Below are 24,113 nucleotides of genomic sequence, written 5' to 3' on the forward strand. Positions count from 1 at the left end.
TGGTGTGTTCAGGTGGGAAAAACCAGTTGGACTCCGTCAAGAGAGATAGTGACCGAATTTAAACGTTCTTATTTTTACACTCATTTATTTTATTTCCTTAAATTTATTTTTCCAATTTCTCATTTGTTCTTATTTTTATTTTATTACATTGCGTATTTACTTATTTTATTATCTTTATCAATTAAAACCCTTTTTTTTCATTTTTCAGCATTGCTACACACAGATCATGGGCAAGACCGTGACTGCGATAGTGATTCTGGTCATGAAAAAAGGAAAAATTGGATAGCCAATCCCTGTGGATTCAACCCTACTGCTTTATACTGCTATTTAGTGTTATTTTGCTATAGGAATTTATATTTCATGTTTTTGACGCCCATCAAATTTTGGCATCGTTGCCGAGGCTGAACCTATACAATGCCGCCAGAACAAAGACTTCAAGGGTTTCTAAGTTTCACGACATTGGAATACCGGACATGATACGTGGAAATTCAACATCAGCCAATTCCAATCTATAAATATATCTTTCTATTTATCGTTGATGCACTTAATATGCGTGAGTCGGTATTTAATTATTTTGTTGCTATTAGTTGGACGTCATACGCGAATATTTACTATGCTGCATATTATGAACTTATGTTCGGATTTTATTCGACATTTAATTTTAATATGTCTGCAGTTAAGACTGTTAAAACCCCGAATGTAACTAAATTCAAATTGCTTGGTCATTCATTTACTATGTCTATTTCTGATTTTAACATAGCCATAGGTTTTGTTGACCCTGATGATGCTCAGACTGACTCGTACCATACTGTTCTTCTAAAGATTCCAGTGATTTTGATGTTAATTCAGTCGGTCTTACAATTCTAAGACCTCTAAAGCTTTGTTAGTGCATGAATCGACCCTAAGGTACATTCATAGGTTTCTCGCTTTTAATTATTCATGCTGCAATGATTTTACGTCTGTCTTAACTAAGATAAAACTATTTTTCTTATGGTGCATACATTCCGGTTTTAGGGTCAATTTAGGATATTGGTTTGCACGTAATTTTCATGTTGTAATTCGGACCCACCGACCTCTCATACTCGACCCTTACATCACACATTTAGCTAGAAATATTCTTCCATTCAGTGCTAATTTTTCATCCCTAACGTATGCTTATAATATGGATCCTTTGGATGAATATTGTTTGGATTCTATGGGTTTACTTGCTGGCACCTCTACTATGTTTTATTTTGTTCCCCCAAGTATACAAACCGCTCAAAGCAATAAAGTCTTTCGACGAAGACATGATTCGGCTACTAGAGATCAAGAGAAGCAGCTACCTTCCACTATGGACGAATGACTTCATCGTATTGAAGCTCGTCTTAAAACAAAGGATGTTAACATCTCAAGCATCCTCACCATACTGAAAAGCGGTCATTTCTACCGTCCTCGAACCCATTGAATATACACGGGGAGTACACTTTACCTCAACTTTTGTTATTCTTTTTGCACATTGTGGGCAATGTAGGCTAAGTGGATGGGCATGCCATACTATTGAATCTTTGCATGTGTTCATTCACTAAGATAATTCCTCAATTCTTTTCGAAAATAAACCTTTATTTCTTATGCTAAGTTTATTTAAATAATTGGTTGAGTCATGAATAACTATTGCTTACTTGATCAATAAATATTTTGTAGAATTGAAAATGTTATGGCTTAGTCAATATTTCGTATAAGTTATTGGCTCTTTTAAACTTGCCTAATGAAAGTACTTATTTTAATAAATAAATAAATAAGTAATCCGTTAATGGCTTTGTTAAGAGTGAAGAACTGGAAATGTGATCAAATTGAGTAACCAGGGTGAGGTGCTTGGGTTGTCATCTCATTTTGCGTCAAAAGATTCAGTGATAAAGTGAAACTTGTAACATTCCGCTAACTGAGCTGCCTTAAGAAAAGAGAAATAAATTCATTAAGGACATGCCAAATTGAGTAACTGAGGTGAGGTGCTTGGTTGTCATCTCATTTTGCATCAAAAGATTTGGCTATGTCTCGAATTCGTAAAAAAACAAAATAATAATAAATAATAATAAAAAACATGTCTAGTTGAGTAACCAGTGTGAGGTGTTTGGTTGTCATCTCATTTCACGTCAAAAAAGACTTGATCATGTCTCGAATAAGTTTAAAAATATATATATTGAGAAAGATTGTCTTGCAAGTTTGATCAAATCTAAATTTAGTGAAATAGTTGAGTTTGACATACTGTTCGAGATTTTATAAAATACTTGTCGATTGAGTCTAGCAATTATTTATTTTTGATTCAACTAATTGTTTGCATTATACTTGACTAAGAAAGCGGGTTTGATTTAAAAAATGTTTGTCAAACGATTTTTAGTAGACATCATGCTTGAGGATAAATATGGGCTAAGTGAAATGGGGAATTTGATAGAAAGATAAATTTGTATTTTTAATGCATTTATTTTTGGCTAATTATCGAATAAGGTGCTACTATATTTGGATTTTTCTTATCAGGAATAAAATTGGTGTACTAAAACTCAAAATCATGCAAAAATGGGCTAAATTGGAACAAGACGCAAAGATTAGGGGTAGATTGAAAGATTAAAGATTTGAAGTTGGCGGGATAAAGATCAAATTATTTTTTATATTGTTAAAACTCTGTAATTAGTTTAAATTTGATTTATGTAGGGATAATATTTAGAGAAAATCTAGCTAAATTTTAATACTAAAAGTATGTATAAATATTTATAGGCTATAACCAACTGGACATATAATATATATATTTGGAATAAAACAATTCCTTTCTTCTTCTTTTTTTCCCTGAGTTGCTTTTCATTCTGCCATTTTTATTTTCTTTTACTTTTAACATTTTTGGTTTACTTACCTTCCAAGCCCTTTCCCCTTTTCACAATTCCTATTAAAAGCCACTTCCATACTCCATCTAGCACGATTATTTCATGATTAACCCACACTAAATACTTTGCAATTCGGTATTTGCTATTTCTCCGGTGTATGGGATAGTACAAATTCGTCCCTTAAAGTTGATTCAATTTCAATTCAAAAAGTGCACATTGGGTTGGAATCATTTGGCGTACAGTTGGAAAGTTGAGTTGGTCATATTGTATTCAAAATCCCGAAAACAAATTGGCGTGTTCAGGTGGGAAAAGCCAGTTGGATTCCGTTAAGGGAGATAGTGATCGGATTTAAATGACCCACGCGGTTGAGGCCATTAATTCAAGTTAGACTTTTTAAATCCAAGGCTATCGAAGTCTTAAATTACGGGTACATATCACGTGGTTAGAAATTCGACAAGGGTCGATTTATAGGTCGTACCAGAACTGACTACAAAAGGAAAAGCTGGTGGTTTGAGGCATCATCGATCGCTATAACCAACTTATTTTTTAGAAGGAAAAACATTGAAAAACATTCTTTTAATGATCAGTTCAAGTTCGAGGTGTACTGAGACTAAGGCTAAGCTTAAAAATATTTTATTCACTCATTTATTTTATTTCCTTAAATTTATTTTTTTAATTTCGAATATGTTCTTATTTTTATTTTATTACACTGTGTATTTACTTATTTTATTATCTTTATGAATTAAAATCCCCCTTTTTTCATTCTTCAGTATTGTTACGCACAGGTTGTAGGCACGACAGTGATTGCGACAGTGATTCTGGTCACGAATAAAAGCAAAATTAGATAGCCAATCCTTGTGGATTCGATCCCACTGCTCTATATTGCTATTTAGTGTTATCTTTATCGAAACCATTTTTTTGAAAACGGGTCGAATTTTATTTTGAAAATGGAAACGAAAATTGGGAGTCGCCACCAATCTTTTTTGTTTAGGTGTGATCGGATCACCTAGAAATTTGGTCATTTTAATAAAACATTTCGATTTACTAAAATAACAATTTTGGTCTACGAAATTTGAGAAAACGGGTTCGGGAGTCGGTTACGTACGAGGAAGGATTAGCACCCTCGTAACGCCCAAAATTGGTACCTAATTGATTAATTAACGTCTTAATGTCGAAATTTAAAAACTCCAAAAGAATTTAGCATACGATCCCTCTTTTTATTAATGTTAATTTTACAAAAATGTTTGAATAAATCGAAGCAGATGCTAAAGACCTTCTTGTCCCGAAGTAATAAAATGTCACATCTAGTACGTTAGGACACGACATTTTAAATCCTCGAGAATAAGCTTGTCTTTTGATTTTCAAAACTCATGTATTTTAATTTTAAAAGGATATTCGATTATTTGGTCAAGCGATAAATCGAAACACAGCACGTTAGGGCACGATTTACTCGAATGACCAAACAAGAAATATTGCCTTATTATTTTTTGAAGAAAAATTTGGACAAAATTTTAAAAGGGATGAAACTTAAAAGGGAAACCTGATTATTTAGACAAACGAAAGAACGAAACCCAACACATTAGGGCACGATCTCTTGAATTTCTAAGCATCAAACATCGCCTTTGTTTCATGGTTTAGAAAATGAGGACGAAACTTTAAAGGGAAGTTTGATTATTTAAACAAACGAAAGATCGAAACCCAACACATTAGGGCACGATCCCTCGAATTTCTAAACATCAAACATCGCCTTTGTTTCAAGGTTTAGAAAACGCGGACGAAATTCTAAAAAAGGTGTTTAGTCGTTTGGTCAAACGAAAAATCGAAACACAGCACATTAGAGCACGATTTCGCGAATTTCCAAACATGAAACATTACCTTGTTCTCGAAAAAATTCCTTTCATTGTAGTTTTAAAATAGAAAGAATTAATGATTAAAAGATAATTGATTGAACTAAAACTTTTAAATAGTCACTCATAGTAAAAAACATGCATGAGGATAACGACATATTATCTTGCCAAAACATATTGCCAAAGCATTTACGGATCATGGGGTTGGAAGACATAAACAATCAAATATGAGCAACATAAAAGCAATGAATTTAAAATGTGACCCATAAAACAAATAATCATATACTATTCTAACATTTATGCTAACAAGTTTCAAGAGATATTAAACAATATATTTAACCAATAACAGAAAATAAACATAAGGCAAATTAAAAAAAATAGAATCTAAATAAATAAATTTCAAACAAACAATGTGAAAAAGTAGTCTTAATAATCATTAATATACAATAATTTAAAACGAATGATATATAAAATATTTATATATACATATATATAAGTGTGAAAATAATATTGGAACACTTCAAAATAAATAAATAAAATCTAAAATAAGGTATTTAAAATAATTTAATATAAAAAAATCATAAGAATAAGAACAATAATAAATCGTATGTAACATAGTAATATCGATTATTATTATTATTATTATTATTATTATTATTATTTAAAAAAAACATTATGCAAGCAAAGAATTAAAGCAAGTAATATACGAGACAATGTATACATATGTATATATAAGTAAATAATATACATAAATTAAAAAGATAGTCTAATATAAATAATATATATAAAAATAATAGGTATTTAAGAATAAACATCATATGAATGTTTAAAACAGAGAAATATAAAAGAGAATTTTTAAATTAAATGAACTATATAATAAAACAATTAAAATATATACAAATGCAAGTAAAAATAACATACTAAGACAAATGTAAAATCAATAATAATAATTCAGAATCATATACTCAAAAAACTAAATAATAAATAAATTAATAGAAATTACATAAATTCAAATAAACAAACTTAATTGAAATAAATGCAAACTAAAAGGGGGAATTAATAAGTAAAATGAATCATTGAAACAAAATCAAGGGCTAAAATATAATGCGCGCAAATCAAAGAGGACTAAAAAACAAATAAACCAAATATTAAAACGAAATATTAAACTGCGGACTAATTTGAAACAACGCGAAAATTCCAGGGGAAAATTTAAAAAAACAAAGAGGTATAAACAGGGCTTAATCAAATGATGGCACAAATACGAAGGACTAAAAGCACAAATTCTCCATTTAGAACGAAAACATGCGGATCTGAGGGTAAATGGGTCGGGTCAAAGCGGGTCACCCAATACGGCGTCGTTTTGGACGCTCAAGGGGAGGACTAAAATGGCACCGTTTTACTTAGGGTATTTAAACCCAAAAATCTTTAAAAAATTTCATTTCAGCTATGCCTTAAAAAAAAATAGGAAAGGGGTTTTGGGGTTTCTCTGGGGTCCCCTTCTCCAGCGATCGGACCACCGTCCGTCTGTCGCCGACGACCACCGCATGCGGTGGCCGGAGGTACAAAACTGGCCCCTTTCACCCTTTTTCCCTTCCTCGACTCAAATCCTGAGTCCAAACACTCAAAAGAAGCCCCGCAAGCCGATAGAACGTGAAGGAACCTCTCGGTTTTCAAACCTTCTAACCGCCGAAAACGGGTAAAGTGGGTTGTATTTCTGTTTCTATTTGCGCATACGATATTTGACAAAACAACAGGATATGAAAATATCTCTTCAATTTTCAATTGATGCTTTCGTATATACCCAAATGAAAATAAAAGACTCGAGAATAAAAGCATGAAAAGATAGAGGAAATCACCTCCCGAAATTTGTTTTTGTGTTCGTTATGCGCGTGTGTATTACAGTGTTTTTTTTTTGCATTCCAAAATCCCCCTTTGAATTAGAGGTGTGCATGGGCCGGGCCCACAAAAAATTTCGGGCCTATTTTCTAGGCCCGGGCCTGGCCCGGCCTGAAATATGGGCCTAAAAATTTGTCCAAGTCTGACTCGAAATAAAATTGTTAAGCCCGAGCCCGGCCCGGCCCATATTAATTTTTTTAACTTATTTTATTAAATAAAAATTTTAAAATATATTAAATAATAAAATATATTTAAAACAAATATTAAAACAAGAAACAAATAAAAAATATATTAAAACAATACACAAATTAAAAAATATAATAAAAATTGATTATATTAAAATTAAAATATAAATATAAATATAAATATAAATATAATTAAAAATAAAAAATATATTTATTATATAATTCGGGCCGGGCCGAGCCGGGCCCGGGCCAAAAAAATTTTACCCGAGCCCGGCCCATTTTCTAAACGGGCCTCGTTTTTGTGCCCAAACCCATATTTCGGGCCTATATTTTTACCCAAACCTTCCCATTTTTCGGGCGGGCCTTCGGGCAGGGCCGGGTAGCCCGGCCCATGCACACCTCTACTTTGAATACACTGATTTTCGAGGCTCTTATAGCCTAATATTACAATATATTTACTCCTTTTTTGTCCTATTTCTCTGCTCTGTTGTCTTTGTTGCGTGTTTGTCTCTCTTTTGTAGGTGATGGAATGGGAGCAGGTGGCTGCTTTGTTGGTCAGGCCTCGAGCGTTGAATGTGCTGACCAGGCACGTGGGGAGCGGCGGCTGAAAGTTTTAGAAACCCTAGGGTTTCCTGGTTTAGTCTTTTGGGCCTATTGGGGCCAATAGGAATTGGGTCAGATTTTTTGTAAAATGGGTTTGAGTTTATTGGGCTTGGATTTGTAAAATGGACTGTTAACAATTGTTCGGTTTGGGACTGTTCAGCCCGGGCCAAAATTGGGCTCTACAATCTTATCGTAGGAATTTATATTTGATGGTTTTGACGCCCATCAATATGGTCAATCAGTAATAGAGAATCAATTAGATTGTGGAATGATGATTGGGTTCTTGATATTGGGCAATTTTGCAAGGTGTACGTTGGTGATAGTGTGCGAGATGATGGCATTTTGGTACGAGATCTCGTTGCTGTAAGGGGCTATGGAGATAGGACATTCCTAGTTCTTGGTTTAACAGCAATGTTCTGTCTAACATTGCCAACATCAAACCTTCAATTGTAAGATATAGCGTGGATGTTGGTATTTGGCGTTGGCATCGGGGATGTGTGGAAAGATTTTCGACCAAGGGGGCATATGAATACCTCATGAAGAGCAAATGGGATGCAAATCTCAAGCATTTGGAGAAGGTTAGTTCTTTACGGAACATATGGCTGCATAGAAATAAATATATTTTTACAGATGATGTATTGAGTGGAGCGTTGCGTAGTGAGGGTGAATGGTGTGAATGCAATGCAAAACCATCAATAGTTACTGCTGGTTCTAGACTGAAGAATGTGCCCTCTTTCTCATTAAAACAAAATTGTATACAATAACATTTTTTTGGTTATTTGGTTTATATAAATTTGTTAAAAATATGTTAAACTACAATTTTATTAATAATATGTATAATGTTTTTATTTTTACATATTCATTAAATTATGATGTAAAATAAATATAATAAATTGATTACTTAAGTGAATAAAATAAATAAAAGTAAAAGCATCTCAATTTTGGTGTTAGTGAGAGAGAAGAAAAAAGGCGTGTATCAATAAGATTCCATTTCGTTATGGGTGAGATTCCATCAGTGCGTTGGGATCCCATGCACCAAATATTTGAAAATCCAACAATAATTGGAATGTGTTTTTAGATGCACTTCGGTTGAATATTTAAACACACTCACACCTTCTAATTTCACCAATATTTTATTTTATTTATTTTTAATTATCATTTAACATAAAAACAACCTTAATGAATATTTTAATTATATTTTAACACAATAATTTGTATTTGTATATTATTAGTTAATATGAATATAATTTTAGTTTTTTTAATTATTTATTAACAGACATCTTTGATCTAATGTCTTTTAACTACAATTTTTATTCTCATTTCATTACAACCACTATGTTTAAATTTAAACACATTTCATCATTAGTGATTTAATGTTAAACTCATTGCTATACAATTCAATTTCACTCCTCCAATAACTAATCTCATCGCTATTATTTTCATTTTGATTTAAACTAATTTCATTGCTCATCCAAACGAACCTTAAATCTATCAAAAGTCAAATATCAAGTCAAAATATTTTAAAATAATCAAATAAGAACAAACATTTTCAAATGTGCTTATGAGCCATTCAAATGTCATATTTTAAATTCCAAATTATGTTTTCTTTTTCTAAGTTATATTTGATTTAATTATTATATGTTTATTTTAAACACATCAACATTAACCTATTTTATACTAAAAAGTTATAAAGAAGATAAAAAGTCTTTCAAAAAGATCTAACTTAAAAAAGAAAGACTAATTAATCATTACACAAAGTCAATTAAAGATCTTATTATAATTTTTTATTTAAGTAAAAGAACATAAATATTCTTGTAATTATATTTGTTATTTATTTTAAAAAAAATATTTTAATTATTTCTTAATTAAATAACTTGTGGATGTAGAGATATTGAATTGAATAATTAAAAAATAATCCGATCGAAAGGAGACCTTAATATAATTGTAGATAAAATGCTGCAGATAATAAATATGCCACGTAGTACGGAATTAGCTTCTAAATAATCTTACAAAATACAAATTCAAATATCTAATAATCTAACTAAATTTTTTATTATCTAAATATCAAATTAAAAAAAAAAAGATTAGTGTATGTAATACAAGAGACAAATGAGAATTGAACATCATTTTAACTATAACAAAAATATATTAGGGACACAAACACATTGGTAACATAACATAATCAGTTTACAAACTAAATGAACTAATTCAATTAACTCACAAAAATTATAAAAATCAGGGGGGAAAAATTGTAAATTACCAATGAAGAAGATTAAATGAAACTGTTTTCTCTTCCGATTATTCCGCACCAAAAAATCCAATTTCTGAGTAGTTCTGCAAATTTATCGACAGTGTATTCGGTTAGCAAATGCCAATATTAACCCAAGTCATGCAATTTTTCAGTGACTAATTTAAAGTTGATGATGCTGACCTGGAATTTTTACTTCATTGATGATACAGCTTCAATCGCACTGCCTAGCGGCCAAGCAGCTTCAACAAGGGAATTTCGGTATTTCACTTTCTTCACCAACGTAACATCTTGGTACGGATCAAGGCCTGAACGAGAAAAAGATAACTTCGGTCAATTAGAATCCTAGGAGGCCTATTTATTACGAAGTTGCATAACTTAAATTTGATGCTAAAAGTTACCGAATCCATCGACGAGCAACGTGTACTGGTAAACCAGATCCATGCATATATATGCCAGGTTACTCTCGCCCAAATCTTTATATATTGCTTTAGCATCTGCATACTTGGTTTGACAAGCACGTTTAGCAGCATCTGCAAACGAATGGGGCTGAACTTTTGCAACAGGATCACTGGCTTTAATAAAACCAGCCTGAATTCATAAACAATTTAGTTAGAATGTCTAATGGGCTTGTTTCAGGCAATAAGATTCTCAAACGGGTAAATACCTCGGCAGCCCTGTCAAAGAAAAATGAAGCAACAAACAGATTCTTCTGTCCATCTCCACCTCCGCCGTTCCATATGCCACCAAATGTGCACTTCATATGCGTGCATGAATCATTTACTTTAAGAGCCTTGAGAGTCACCCTCCTGCATTCTTCCATGCTTGAACCAGATGACGGCGCCGATGCTTTATATTCTTCTCCTCCATATTTATAAGTACCTTGGAAAGATAAAATTCCCAATATGTCAAGTACTTAAATGGCAAATATTCTGCTGAACAAAGATGATAGGACGTTACAAACATTCGAACTATTCCATTATTCAGTGCATTCAAAGTTTCAGAATAGAGAGATGAATAGAGTTAGCAGTAGGAAGCAAATACAGACAATTGCCACATTTTCAGTCGTCGTAGCTATAAACTTAGTTACTGAATTCATAAATCGTGCCTGCCATTTGCAGCCCAAATACACACACATATATATATTTAAAAAAAGCAGCACCTTATAGTGTTGGTTGCGACCGAAGAAATTCAAACATACCATCAAAACCCTCCAAGATGCAAGGGTTGCCAGAATCTTCAGTGGCCTTCAAAATTTCTGCTCGAGCTGCCAGTAAGCCATAGTGCAAATAACTGTACACAAGAAAGCCATAAGTATATAACTAAAATATAAAGATTATACAAATGACTGAATAGAGACCTGTGTGATAAGACTGCTGAACGAATCACAAGCCATTAAGATTTCTCTTTATATTCAATTTCAAATCATTAATAGAATCCTATTTTGTTAAAATGGAGGGTACCTGTATACATAGAGGTAATATTTTGATCCCTTGAGATACATTTCATTTACATAATTGTCCTGTCCAGCTGGTACACTTGGAGCCCTTGAAGCAGCATTCTCGGAGATGGCATACGCCATTTGAACAGATCCACCACCAAGATCAACTATGCCAACTGTGTCATGATATGTCCTTCCCAAATTCCCTAGTAGGTAATTTATTGTCACCTATAAAAGAAGATGGAGGTTAAGAAAGTCCAAATTAGGTCCATTCTCCATCAGTAGGAAAAATTACAACAGATCCTAGCCCCTGACAGCACCTAAATACTTTATTCTAGTTTCCCTAAGTTACCCTAGAGAAACCCCTCAGATTTCTCCAATTGGCTCCGGCACCACCATGAAATCATCTTAAGCAAGACTGATCATGTTGACCAGTTATAATATTAAAATATCAAGCCTTGTACTTAGTCAAAAGTACAATTTAATCCATTATATTACAGAATTGAGTCCTTCAATCTCTTCCATGTTTGACATTGGAGAAATAAGTAAAATTGATAGCAATGTTAACGGGAAACCATCTAAAACCTAGCATAGACCCCCGAAATCTGACAATAATATTGATCTCTAGATGGAACTGAAGTAGCAACATTTTTTCAATTAAGAACGAACATATTGTCGGATTTCAACTCATGTACAAATCATGTACTTTGTAAGATTTGAGAAGAAAAGTCCACATCAGCATTTAAATAATTTTACATCAATATTGTTATCAATTTTACTTGTTTGCACCTATATCAAATGTTTAAAGATTAAATTACTCGGTTCTATAATACAAGCATTAAACTGCATTTTAGCTATAATATAGGGACCGCCAAGATACTCTAACCCCAGTTACAGTATGCAAAGTAAAAGCAAAGTATAAAAGTACAAGAAAATTCAGCATATCATACCCACTCATAAGAACCTTCTTGAGAGCCGTCCAGAATTTTGACCCCATTTGCCTCGGATTTAAGGGTGCTTCTACTTTTCAAAAGTTCCCTAACCTAAATACATATTTAAATTGCATTAGCTTGAGGAAATGGTAAAGTAAATGTTGTGGCCATAACAAACATGTATCCGAAAATAAAATTACCGATTGCAAAATTTTATCAGATGCCTCGCCTCCTAATGCCCTCAGACCAGCAGTTGCCTACACAGACAGCCCCATTGTTCAGCAAATTAAAAGGCTTAGAATACATAACGCATGAAAGTAATACCTACCCCAACTCTCACAGGGGTCTTTGATCGTAAATCTAGCGGAACAACACTTTCTGCCTTGTCAAGAAGAGAAGTTAATGAATTTGCAGCAGCCTGTGGATCTTTTGCATAGTAGCTCAAACCTGGTTTAAGCTGCAACAAAACAACCCACATAAAACTAACTAATACTCGGACAAAAACCTCCATCAAAATTGAAGAAAATGGTCCACAGCACACAAGTAAAATGGTACCTTGGAAAGAGATCAAAGAATTGATGTTTTGAACCTTTTTTTTTGTTCAATTCAGGTAAAATCCTTTTCTAGAGGATACAAGTTAAAATCCTACCTTACAATTTTTGAGTCAAAATATATCACAATTCACAAATATCAAATAAAGGTCGCAAATATAATCTCCCCCCCTCCTCCCCAACAAAAAAAAAAGAAGCTAAGAAATAGGAAAAATAAAACCCATACTATGCCATTGAATTACCATATAAATTATCATCGTAAAGTCACGGTTCTCATCCAAATTCCAGATTTAAATCCACAAGTACATCATCGACAGAACTCCATTCCAAGAAAATATAATTCTGTCTGAAAAATTACTAACTGGGAAAAAAATTAAATTACCTGTTCAAAAAGCTCTAAATCAGAGCCAATTGGAACAAGATCCAAATTCTGATCAAAACAATAAACATGAACTCGACTCCCGGAACTCCCCGCATCAAAAATCACCGCATAATTCCTATTCCCTCTGGAATTCGCCCCTACTCTCCTGCTATTTAACTCGATCTCCTCCAGCACGGCAGCATCAGACGCCGATTTCCCCGGCATGACGTATAACAGAAAGGTTATAAGCACGATAGGGATGGAGATGACCAGAGGACCGCCTCGGTACTTATGGATCTTGTCGGAGATGGACTCATGCCTCGCCATTGAACGCTTGATCATCTTTTCTAGGTGATCGTCGGTGCCGTTTCCGGTCGGAGATAATGAGCCTCCGTTTGGACCGGACTCGAGGAGCTCGGCTGAGGATGGTGTTCGGTACCTGATCTGGCCGTTGCCGGTGGAAGCCGGTAATGGCTCCAGATCTTCCAGGTTTCTGAATTTCGGTATCTTCGAATTTATAATAAATTTAACCTTAAAAAACACAAAAAATTAAAAAATAATAATCTGTGAAATTATGATGTGATTTTGAAAGGATTGGTATTGAAAAGGAAAAGAAGGGAAAGAGAAAATGTAGAGGGAGGGATTCGGGGAGGAAACGAAGGGAATGGAAATAGCTTAGGGAGGGAGAAATTATTTTGTTCTATATAGATACACATATACGCACCGTAATATGCCGATTGTTGATGACAGTGAGTGATTTCAACAATTGATTTTATTAATTCATTTGATTATTATTGATATATGTAAAATGATTAATAAAGGATAGTAAATTCTACTTTTAAATATTTATTTATTTATAATATTTTAATTTTTGTTGGGTGAAATTATTAAAATAAGATATTATTATTAAAGAGTTAAAAATTTTATTATGAAAATTAATTAATGAATAAATTTGAAAATTTAAATAAAATTTTTTATGAAAATTAATAAATATTAATAGTGTATATTATAAATTCTATTTTTAACGATAATTATGTCACACTTTAAATATTTTAATTAATATAAAATTATATAAAAGATTATTTTATATAAATAAATTAAAAATAATTTAAGAATATATAAATATTTAAAAAATAAATAAACATGATTAATATCCAACAAATTTATTTTGAAAGTGAAAAATATTTATAAGGAGATAAGATAGAATAATAAAATGTGAGGAAATCATGTTTGCGAGTTTAACGTACAAAGTAATTTTCTTGTTTCTCGGTTTAGACAATGTTAAGTATTCGAAGGTTTTATTATTTATTATTTTTAAAACTTATTATTTTTCACTCTAAAGTTTTGCTTAAAAAACATCGCCTTCCTTAGAGAATTTAATAATTAAATTATTTATTTATTTATATTTTTTTAGTTACAAAAGAGGAAGTTAAATTTAAACCTTAACTAAAAAAACTAAAATCACTATTTAATATTGATCTTGTAATAAAATAACTTGTACCAATAAAAGTGATTATATAAAGATGTATAATTTAATTACGTAATCTCTAACCTATTTAGACATTGTATCTACTAATTAACTCTTCATATTGATTATCTATGGATCCAAAGATTCTGTTAGAAAAAGATTGTCTTTCTTTGGAAATATTGTATTCTTAGAATATGTAAAATTCTAGTTTTTAAGGTTGGATTCATGGTTCTTGTTACTTATGTTTTCTTTTCCATGTTTTTATATATGGATTTTTTTTTTGTTGGTCACTATAACTTTCAGGTAATTTTTATGCTCAGTTTGGGAACATGTTTTTTTTTTTTTAATTTCAATTTGGATTTCATTTATTATGTATTTGTGATGCATATATTATGAGTAAATTAATTGAGATTCAATACAATATATATTTTAAAAAAATAAAAACATAGATTTGTCAAATTTAATAATAATTTTGAATTTTCAAAATCGTCACTATACACACATTTAATAATTTCACAAATTTGAGAAATTATCATAAATATTACATTTCTAAATAGTTTAATACTCAATTTACTCAAACCTAGCTCATAAATTAAGATATAGTTGGATGAGAGATTTTGAGGAGAGATTTCATTTATGTAAGATTTTTGAAATTCTAAAATTTTTTATTTGATTAAAAGATATTCATAAAATTTTAAAAATATAATAATATACATAATGAATATTTTTATATTATTTATTTTTAATATAATTGTCCTTCTTTTATAATTAATTTTTAATTCATAAAAATCTAATAACTTAATTTTTCTTAATTTATACAACCTAAATAAAAAATACATTAATTATATTTGTTGCTCAGGCTTTACCTTATTATTGTAATTCAAAAAAAAATTATTGTTAATTTTTTTATAATCCTAAATAATGAACTGATATTAGAATATTTATTTCAAATTTAAAAAACTGTACGTAAAATTAAAATTTAAAATTATCTTAAAATTAAAATATATACATAACTAAAATTCGTTATACGTGTCTAAAAATATAGTATCAAATTTAAAAATAATTTTTTATATCTAAATGAAGAACGAATATTATTTGTTTAAAATTACTTATATTAATTTTTCATATATCTTAAATAATGAATGGAAATTAAATTTTGTATTTTAAAATTTATATATATATATATCAAATTTAAATTTTTTTATATAAACAGGTTTAAAAATATTTTATTTATTCATTTAAATTGTTTTTAAAAAGAAACATGATATCCAACATTTTCAAAATATTATCTACTTACTTTAAATATTTTCAATAAGGTAATTAACAAACTATATATCAAATTTAAAATTAAAAAAATTATCTTAAAATTAAAAATATACCTAGTCAATTTCATTTGAAATTTCAAAAACTATCTTTTTCTTATCTAAAAAAAATTGAATATCAAAATTAAAAATTTAAAAATAATTTTTTATATCCTAAATAATGAGCATATATTAATTATTTTTAAATTACAATATTTTTTTTTACAATTCGTCAACTTTAACCTTTTTTTTAATTCTGAAATAATATATTTAAAATCATTTCTCATTATAGAAAGATTATAAAATGATTTAACATGTTTTAATTTATACATGTATACATATAATCAACTTGTGTAGTGCATGGGTAAACAACTAGTTAAGATATATTTTATTTATATTATACTAGAGAGCTAAGAATGATTGGTCCAAAACGTGCAAAGTTCTGCATGAGTTCAGATTCTCTATTGCCAAACATACTTCTGATACGTGTTTAAAATTTAAGAGCTGAAACAACATTGTTCTTCCAAAATAAGGATGGTTCTTTCATTTTATCCACAACTGATTGAAAGAACCAAATCCAGAAAACAACTGTTTATTGCATAAAAGTTGAGCTTATCTGTTGTTGTTGATGAGCACACGAATCTTTTTAAGCCACCTTATGTTTTCTTCACCTTCACTGGTGGTAGGGAGAAGAATTTCCGGAAAACCCACCCAGCTAATGTAGCTCCGATGAACGGACAGATCCAATAAACGTAAAAGTGATCCCATGTGTCGTGTTGGTTGTATACATATGCCCAACCGAAGGCCTGCAATATGGTTCACAACTCCAAATGCATTAAGGGTTTATAACAATGTCTTCGCCGGTAATAAGATTTAGCAACTTATGAAATTTAAAGAATCCATGATAAGTGAGGAAACACATGCATGCTAGTATGATATATATGTTAACATTAATGGGAGACAACATTAATGACAAATAATACAAAGTGGTGCAAGTTTAGCAACCTAAAGTTGACTTTGAAAAAGTGGCATGGATAATTTTTTTTTGGTTATTAAGATAATGGGCTATTTATTGTTTAGTCCTTGAACCTCAACTATAAATAGGCCTTCTCATTTCTCATTTCAATCATCCCAACCAATCTTTCTCTCTTAGTTTTCTCTCTTCTCCCATTTGAGAATTCTTAAAGAATTCTATTTGTTTGTAATATTTTGGAGATAGTAAAGTTATCATCTGGTGTTAGTGCCCGAGGACGTAGGTATAATTTACCGAACCTCGTTAAAACTCTTGTGTTCTTTTTTGTCCTATTTTTCTTTCAATATTTGAGGGTATAATAGTAGTATTTAATTGTGCTATTAAATTACTATAGAAGGGATATTTTGACTAAGGAAAGACTTGGTATTTAAGAGATCCATGTGATCTACCTCTCTTCCCTGGGAATTGAACTTTGTGTGATTTTTTAGTACAATAAATTACACGCTTCCGACCCTATTGGAACAACAAGTGGTATCAGAGTCGAAGGTTAATCGTAGTATGCTCTGTGGTTACAGTTTAAACTGATCTTCCACATCAGAAAAGATTTCCTTAGGTATATTGAAAGATTATGGAGAAGATGGACGGTTTAGGAGTTTCAACATCGTCCATGTGGACAAGACCGACAATTGCAAATGCAAGATTGACTGTGAAGATCTTTGATGGCACGGGCCATTTTGGTATGTGGCAAAGTGAGGTTCTAGATGCCCTTTTTCAGCAGGGTCTAGACATTGCCATTGATGAAGAGAAACCAGATGATGTACAGGAGAAAGATTGGAAGGCGATCAATCGGTTGGCATGTGGCACAATTCGATCATGCCTTTCTCGAGAGCAGATGTATGCTTTTTCAAAGGAGACTTCTGCAAATAAGTTGTGGGTGGCACTTGAAGAAATTTTTTTGAAGAAAAACAGTCAAAATAAGCTCCAGTTGAAGAAAAGACTGTTTTGCTTCACTTACGTCCCAAGTACCACAATGAATGATCACATCACCAAATTTAATCAGTTAGTCACTGATTTGCTAAATATGGATGAGACATTCAAAGATGAAGATTTGGCTTAATTTGATGCTGTTGGGGTCACTTCCTGAGGAGTTTGAGTTCCTAGGAACTACTCTACTTCATGGCAGGAGTGATATATCTCTGAGCGAAGTCTGTGCGGCCTTATATAGTTATGAACAGAGAAAGAAGGACAAACAGAAAAACTCAATCAGAGATACAGAAGCTTTAGTAGTCCGAGGTCGTTCGTACACTCGGAAGAAAACTCAGAAAGGGAGATCAAAGTCAAAGTCCAGGCTTGGGAAAGATGAATGTGCCTTTTGTCATGAGAAATGCCACTAGAAGAAAAATTGTCCAAAGCTGAAGAATAAGGGAAAAGCTGCTATAGATGCTTGTGTTGCAAAGCATGATACTAGTGACTCTGAACTATCACTGGTTGCATCATCATCGTCGTTCCATTCAGATGAGTGGATTTTGGATTCAGGTTGTACCTATTATATGTCCTCTAACCGGGAGTGGTTCTCTGATTTAGTAGAACCAAATGGAGGAGTTGTTTATATGGGCAATGACAATGCCTGTAAAACTGTAGGGATAGGTTTAATCCAATTAAAGAATTAAGATGGATCAACCAGAGTTCTGACTGATGTTTGGTACGTGCCCAGTTTGAAGAAAAATCTCATCTTCTTGGGAGCCTTGGAATCCAATGGTTCAGTTGTTACTATGAGAGATGGGGTTTTGAAAGTGACATCTGGCGCACTTGTGATATTGAAGGGCATCAGGAAAAATAACTTGTATTACTACCAAGGTAGTACAGTTATTGAAGCAGTCGCTGTAACTTCCGGTAACAAAGAATTGGACTCAATGCAGTTGTGGCATATGAAGTTGGGACATGCCAGTGAAAAATCCTTACAAATTCTGGCAAAGCAAGGATTGTTGAAAGGTGCAAAGGCTTGCAAATTAAAATTTTGCGAACATTGTGTTCTGGGAAAGCAAAAGAGAGTGAAATTCGGCACTACTATCCATAATACAAAAGGTATTTTGGAATATGTTCACTCAGATGTGTGGGGGCCTTCCAAAACACTTTCGTTGGGTGGAAAACACTATTTTGTTACTTTTGTTGATGATTTTTCCAGAAGAGTTTGGGTGTATACCATGAGAAATAAGGATGAAGTGCTTGGAGTTTTTTTAAAATGGAAAACTATGATCGAAAACCAGACTGGCAAGAAAATCAAGCGGCTTAGGACGGACAATGGAGGGGAATATTAAAATGATCCGTTCTTCGATGTGTGCCAAGAGTATGGTATTGTTCGACACTTCACAGTTAGGGATACACCACAGCAGAATGAAGTGGCAGAGCGTATGAATCGAACATTGCTGGAGAAAGTTCGATGTATGTTGTCCAATGCTGGGTTGGGCAAGTAATTTTGGGCTGAGGCTGTGACATACGTTGGCCATCTTGTTAATCGTTTGCCATTATCTGCATTAGAAAGAAAAACTCCTATAGAGGTATGGTCTGGAAAATCGGCTACAGATTATGATTCCTTACATGTGTTTGGATCCACTGCATATTACCATGTGAAGGAGTCAAAATTAGATCCGAGGGCAAAGAAAGCTCTCTTTATGGGAATCACTTCTGGAGTGAAGGGATTTCGTCTTTGGTGCTTAGACACAAAGAAAATGATCTGTAGCAGAGATGTTACCTTTGATGAATTTGCCATATTGAAAAAGGTAGCAGATGAAGATATTCAGACAAGCGATACTCCACAGCAGGTGGAGTGTACTCCAAAACAGGTGGAGTTTGAACAGATGGGGATTTGCCCAGTTAATAAGTCTAATTCTCCAGCCACAATAGAGGAATTAGAGGTTGAAGAGGTTCTGACCCAATAACCATTAAGTAAACCAGAACCAGTTGCAGTTGTAAGGCCAAGGAGAGAAATTCGTAGACCTGCTCGATTTACTGATATAGTAGCCTATGCCCTTCCCGTTGTTGATGATGATATTCCTATCACTTATCAAGCAGCAATGCAAAGCTTAGAAAGTGACAAATGTAAAGGCGCCATGGATGAAGAAATGCAGTCTCACCGGAAGAACAATACTTGAGAGTTGGCGCAATTACCGAAAGGTAAAAGGGCAATCGGATGCAAGTGGGTATTCGCAAAGAAAGATGGGTCTCCTAGCAAGAAAGATGTTCGCTACAAGGCAAGATTGGTAGCTAAAGGCTACGCTCAGAAGGAGGGAATTGATTACAATGATGTATTGAAGCATTCCTCCATTAGAATTTTGTTAGCCTTAGTAGCACAATTGAATTTGAAGCTAGCTCAACTTGATGTTAAGACGACTTTCTTGCAAGGTGAGTTAGAAGAGGAGATCTATATGACTCAGCCCGAAGGATACACATATGCTGGTGGTAGAAATTGGGTTTGTAAGCTGAACAAATCGCTATATGGATTGAAGTAATCCCCGAGGCAGTGGTACAAGCGATTTGATAGCTTTATGAAAAGGCAGAAGTACACAAGAAGCAAATATGACAATTGTGTGTATTTGCAGAAGCTGCATAACGACGGATCTTTCATTTATCTACTCTTGTATGTTGATGATATGTTAATCGCTTCGAAGAGCCAAAAAGAGATAGATAAGCTAAAGGCTCAGTTGAATCAAGAGTTCGAGATGAAAGATCTAAGTGAGGCCAAGAAGATTCTCGGCATGGAGATAAGTAGAGATAAATAGGGAGGCAAGCTTTGTTTGAATCAGAAGTAATATCTAAAAAAGGTATTACAATGTTTTGGTGTAAATGAAAACATAAAATATGTAAGTACCCCACTTGCTTCTCATTTGAAACTTAGTGCTCAATTATCTCCGAAAACTGAAGAAGAAAGAGAATATATGGCAAAAGCCCCATATGCTAATGTAGTTGGGAGTTTGATGTATGCGATGGTGTGTACGCGGCCTGACATTTCACAAGCTGTTGGAGTTGTGAGCAGGTATATGCATGATCTTGGAAAAGCACATTGGCAAACTGTGAAATGGATTTTACGGTATCTTCGAAAAACCGTAGACATTGGTTTAGTTTTTGAGAAGAATGAAACACTTGGTCAGTTTGTAGTTGGATATGTTGATTTCGACTTTGCTGGTGATTTAGATAAATGTCGTTTAACTACAGGGTATCTGTTTACTCTTGCTAAAGCCCCAGTAAGTTGGAAGTCTACCTTACAGTCTACAGTAGCTGTGTCTATTACAGAGGCAGAATATATGGCAGTTACAGAAGCTGTTAAGAAGGCTATTTGGCTTAATGGATTGTTGAAAGACTTGGGAGTTGTTCAAAGTCACATTAGTCTATATTGTGACAGTCAGAGCGCTATTCATTTAGCGAAAAATCAAGTCTATCATTTAAGAACCAAGCATATCGACGTAAGATATCACTTTGTGCGGGAAGTCTTTGAAAAGGGAAAAATTCTACTTCAGAAGATTCCGACAGCAGATAATCCCGCAGATATGATGACCAAGGTGGTAACAACAATCAAGTTTAATCATTGTTTGAACTTGATTAACATTCTGAGAATTTGAGCACCTTCAGGTGTATGGCGCTCGAGAGCACATTTGGAGGCACTACAAAAGATAGCTTTATCGAATTTGGGGAGTTGAAGGAAGTGCGTGAAGATGTGATTATCCTAATCAAATTTTTAAGGTGGAGATTGTTAACATTAATGGGAGACAACATTAATGGCAAACAATACAAAGTGGTGCAAGTTTAGCAACCTAAAGTTGACTTTAAAAAAGTGGCATGGGATAATTTTTTTTGGTCATTGAGATAATGGGCTATTTATTGCTATTTATTGTTTAGTCCTTGAACCTCAACTATAAATAGGCCTTCTCATTTCTCATTTCAATCATCCCAACCAATCTTTCTCTCTTAGTTTTCTCTCTTCTCCCATTTGAGAATTCTTAAAGAATTCTATTTGTTTGTAATATTTTGGAGATAGTAAAGTTATTATCTGGTGTTAGTGCCCGGGGACGTAGGTATAATTTATCGAACCTCGTTAAAACTCTTGTGTTCTTTTTTGTCTTGTTTTTCTTTCAATATTTGAAGGTATAATAATAGTATTTAATTGTGCTATTAAATCACTATATAAGGGATATTCTGACTAAGGAAAGACTTGGTATTTAAGAGATCCATGTGATCTACCTCTCTTCCCTGGGAATTGAACTTTGTGTGATTTTTTAGTACAATAAATTACACGCTTCCGACCCTATTGGAACAACAATATATTTATACACACACAAACACATTAGCGTAAAACTTTATTGAATAGGAAGTGTCATCAGGACTCTAAGGAGACAATGCAATAGGAGGACAAGGTCCTCCCAAAAGGACCCTCTAAATGCATAGAAAAACTCAAAAAAAGAATTGAACATGCTCGTATTGGGCACGTACTGGTATCTAGCCCTCGTATCTAAGTTTAAATAACTATCCTTGACTGACCAACCAAAGAAGCACTGTGTAAAAGCGCCCTACCTAATCGGAATCCAAAACTGGAAACACGAGGCAGCAGTGATGGTCTATGTTACTCTAACTCTTCTTTTTTCTTGAAGAACCCATGTCCGACACATACGGAGATATGATCTTAGAGGCCCTCAATATTAATAGAAATCTAGGGAAAGAAAAATGAACATATTCGTGTTGGACACACATAACCTATGTTGCTACTCTTTATTTTTCTTTAACTATGTTCAATACCCATGTCCGATACATATCCAAATATAGGCAAGTTAGACACAATTCAAAGTAGAATACCATATGGAAATGGAAAGGGTAAAACTTACAAATGCAGGATTCATGGAAGGTCCAGTGTAAGCAGAGCCAAATGTTACTAATGCTACGATCACAATAGAAAGAAACCACGTCTTGAAGATTTCACTCTGCGGGCCTCTAAGCATGATTAAAAGAACAATAAAGGTGATTGCAAAAGTCAAGACCCCCTCAGCAAAGGCTCCAGTGTGCGTATCTACTTTCACAGATGGTCCCCCTATCATGTGCTTGTATTGTTCCGGGATTGCCTCCATGATCGCCAGGGCACCACCCACGGCACCAGCAGCCTACCAGTGAGAGACTTGTATTTTTCAGTAATGTATCTCAACATTGTAGCTTTAGCTAATCGTTTAAATTTGTCTTTTAAACAGCCTAAGATGACATGACTCTGTTGCTAGAAAGGAAAAGCAAGGCAAAGATTTTAACATGATTTGTTCTTTGCAATGCATTATTCTGTCTCAAAGTAATACAATCACGAGACAAATATAAGGATGTGTCAAACCAGCAAAATTTATTTTGTTTAATATTTTATAGTTTGAACTAGTAAAATGAATGTCTAACCAGTTAAAATATCAATAATATTAAACCACACAAAAAAAATTCATATAATTTGATCCAAAAAGGTAAGAGAACAGCGGAATCCATGTCAAATCCAATAGAATTTCTTAAAGAAACCAAGAACCCAAGAAACACACCAAATTGAATTTTTTTTTACCTGAGCTGGGAAGCGGAGGGCCATGGAGATAAGGGTATCGGCGCCGGAACCGGCGGCGTAGAAGGCAGTTGTAGCAGCAGGATCAAAACTAGCCCCGCCAAGAAATCCACCAATAATATTAAAGATGGAAAGGAAAACGAAAAAGACGACGGTGATGATAACAATAGAAGCCCAACGTACGGTTTGAACACCAGCGGCGGTGGCTATAAGATAAGTTAATAGACCAAACGCAGATGAACAAAATACCCACATGAAAGAGATCACCATGTCAGCGATTGCAATCTTTATTGGACCCTTCATTATTAAGTTTCACGGTTCACTCTACTGGGTTATTTGTTTCTCTTTTTCTTTTCCAGAGAATTTTCAACTAACAAGCAAATGGAGAGGATAATTACTAAAAAAAGAAAAAGGAAAAAAGAAAATAGAAAATAGAGACGAAGGATTTGGTTTGTTACAAAGAAAAACTTTGGTTTAGACGGGGACCGATACGTATATATATAACTTTAAAAATTATAAAAATATATTTTAATAATATGTAAAATATATAATTTAATTCTCGATCCTAAAATTAATTTGTCTAGCTCCAACATTGCATATAATCGACGTAAGATCTCCCCAAGACTTACAAGTTTAATCCAAGTATAATCAATCGAATTCCAGATTCTGTTAAACTTACCAACTCAAAACATTATTGAAGCTATAAATACGAAAAACCATACCTACCTGACAGATGCTTTTACATCAGCTAACTACAATAAAGGCTTTGTTAACTATACTATTATTATTTATAACAATTATAATTAAGTCTGTTTAAATAAAATTATTAGTAATTATTTATAATTCTTTTAAAATTTTTTTTATGCTATTTAATAATAAAATAT

General features: G+C 32.9%; 2 protein-coding genes and 1 long non-coding RNA gene across 3 annotated transcripts; 1 reads left to right on the top strand and 2 right to left on the bottom strand.

The window, feature by feature from the left end:
* Window positions 1–5,873: 5,873 nt before the first annotated feature.
* On the top strand, window positions 5,874–7,606 carry LOC121212541 (uncharacterized). Its single transcript, XR_005907812.1, has 2 exons — window positions 5,874–6,395; window positions 7,302–7,606. It is a non-coding gene; the product is annotated as an uncharacterized lncRNA (long non-coding RNA).
* Window positions 7,607–9,411: 1,805 nt separating this feature from the next.
* Window positions 9,412–13,662, bottom strand: LOC107893168 (apyrase 2). Its single transcript, XM_041085511.1, has 10 exons — window positions 12,938–13,662; window positions 12,333–12,461; window positions 12,205–12,261; window positions 12,023–12,115; window positions 11,095–11,300; window positions 10,833–10,924; window positions 10,299–10,513; window positions 10,033–10,222; window positions 9,815–9,939; window positions 9,412–9,717 (listed from the first exon to the last, which is right to left on the bottom strand). The coding sequence occupies exons 1-9, from the start codon at window positions 13,256–13,258 to the stop codon at window positions 9,824–9,826; spliced, it is 1,419 nt and encodes a 472-aa protein (XP_040941445.1). The 5' UTR covers window positions 13,259–13,662; the 3' UTR covers window positions 9,412–9,717; window positions 9,815–9,823.
* A 2,443-nt stretch (window positions 13,663–16,105) lies between these two features.
* LOC107893169 (aquaporin SIP1-1) lies at window positions 16,106–23,988 on the bottom strand. The gene is made up of 3 exons (XM_016818096.2): window positions 23,233–23,988; window positions 22,532–22,804; window positions 16,106–16,491 (listed from the first exon to the last, which is right to left on the bottom strand). The coding sequence occupies exons 1-3, from the start codon at window positions 23,530–23,532 to the stop codon at window positions 16,342–16,344; spliced, it is 723 nt and encodes a 240-aa protein (XP_016673585.1). The 5' UTR covers window positions 23,533–23,988; the 3' UTR covers window positions 16,106–16,341.
* Window positions 23,989–24,113: the final 125 nt, after the last annotated feature.

This window comes from Gossypium hirsutum, chromosome A13 (assembly GCF_007990345.1).
Source record: "Gossypium hirsutum isolate 1008001.06 chromosome A13, Gossypium_hirsutum_v2.1, whole genome shotgun sequence".
NCBI classification, from domain to species: Eukaryota; Viridiplantae; Streptophyta; class Magnoliopsida; order Malvales; family Malvaceae; genus Gossypium; species Gossypium hirsutum.

Bases quoted from the DNA above. Each gene is read 5' to 3' on its own strand.
- LOC107893169 (XM_016818096.2), bottom strand. From the start codon at position 23,532: ATGAAGGGTCCAATAAAGATTGCAATCGCTGACATGGTGATCTCTTTC. The intron at 22,805-23,232 runs GTAAAAAAAAAT...TCTCACTGGTAG, and splicing joins CCCTCCGCTTCCCAGCTCAG to GCTGCTGGTGCCGTGGGTGG. The intron at 16,492-22,531 runs GTAAGTTTTACC...ACCATATTGCAG, and splicing joins CTTCCATGAATCCTGCATTT to GCCTTCGGTTGGGCATATGT.
- LOC107893168 (XM_041085511.1), bottom strand. From the start codon at position 13,258: ATGATCAAGCGTTCAATGGCGAGGCATGAGTCCATCTCCGACAAGATC. The intron at 12,262-12,332 runs GTAGGTATTACT...CTGTCTGTGTAG, and splicing joins AGACCCCTGTGAGAGTTGGG to GCAACTGCTGGTCTGAGGGC. The intron at 10,925-11,094 runs GTACCCTCCATT...TCTTGTGTACAG, and splicing joins TATTACCTCTATGTATACAG to TTATTTGCACTATGGCTTAC.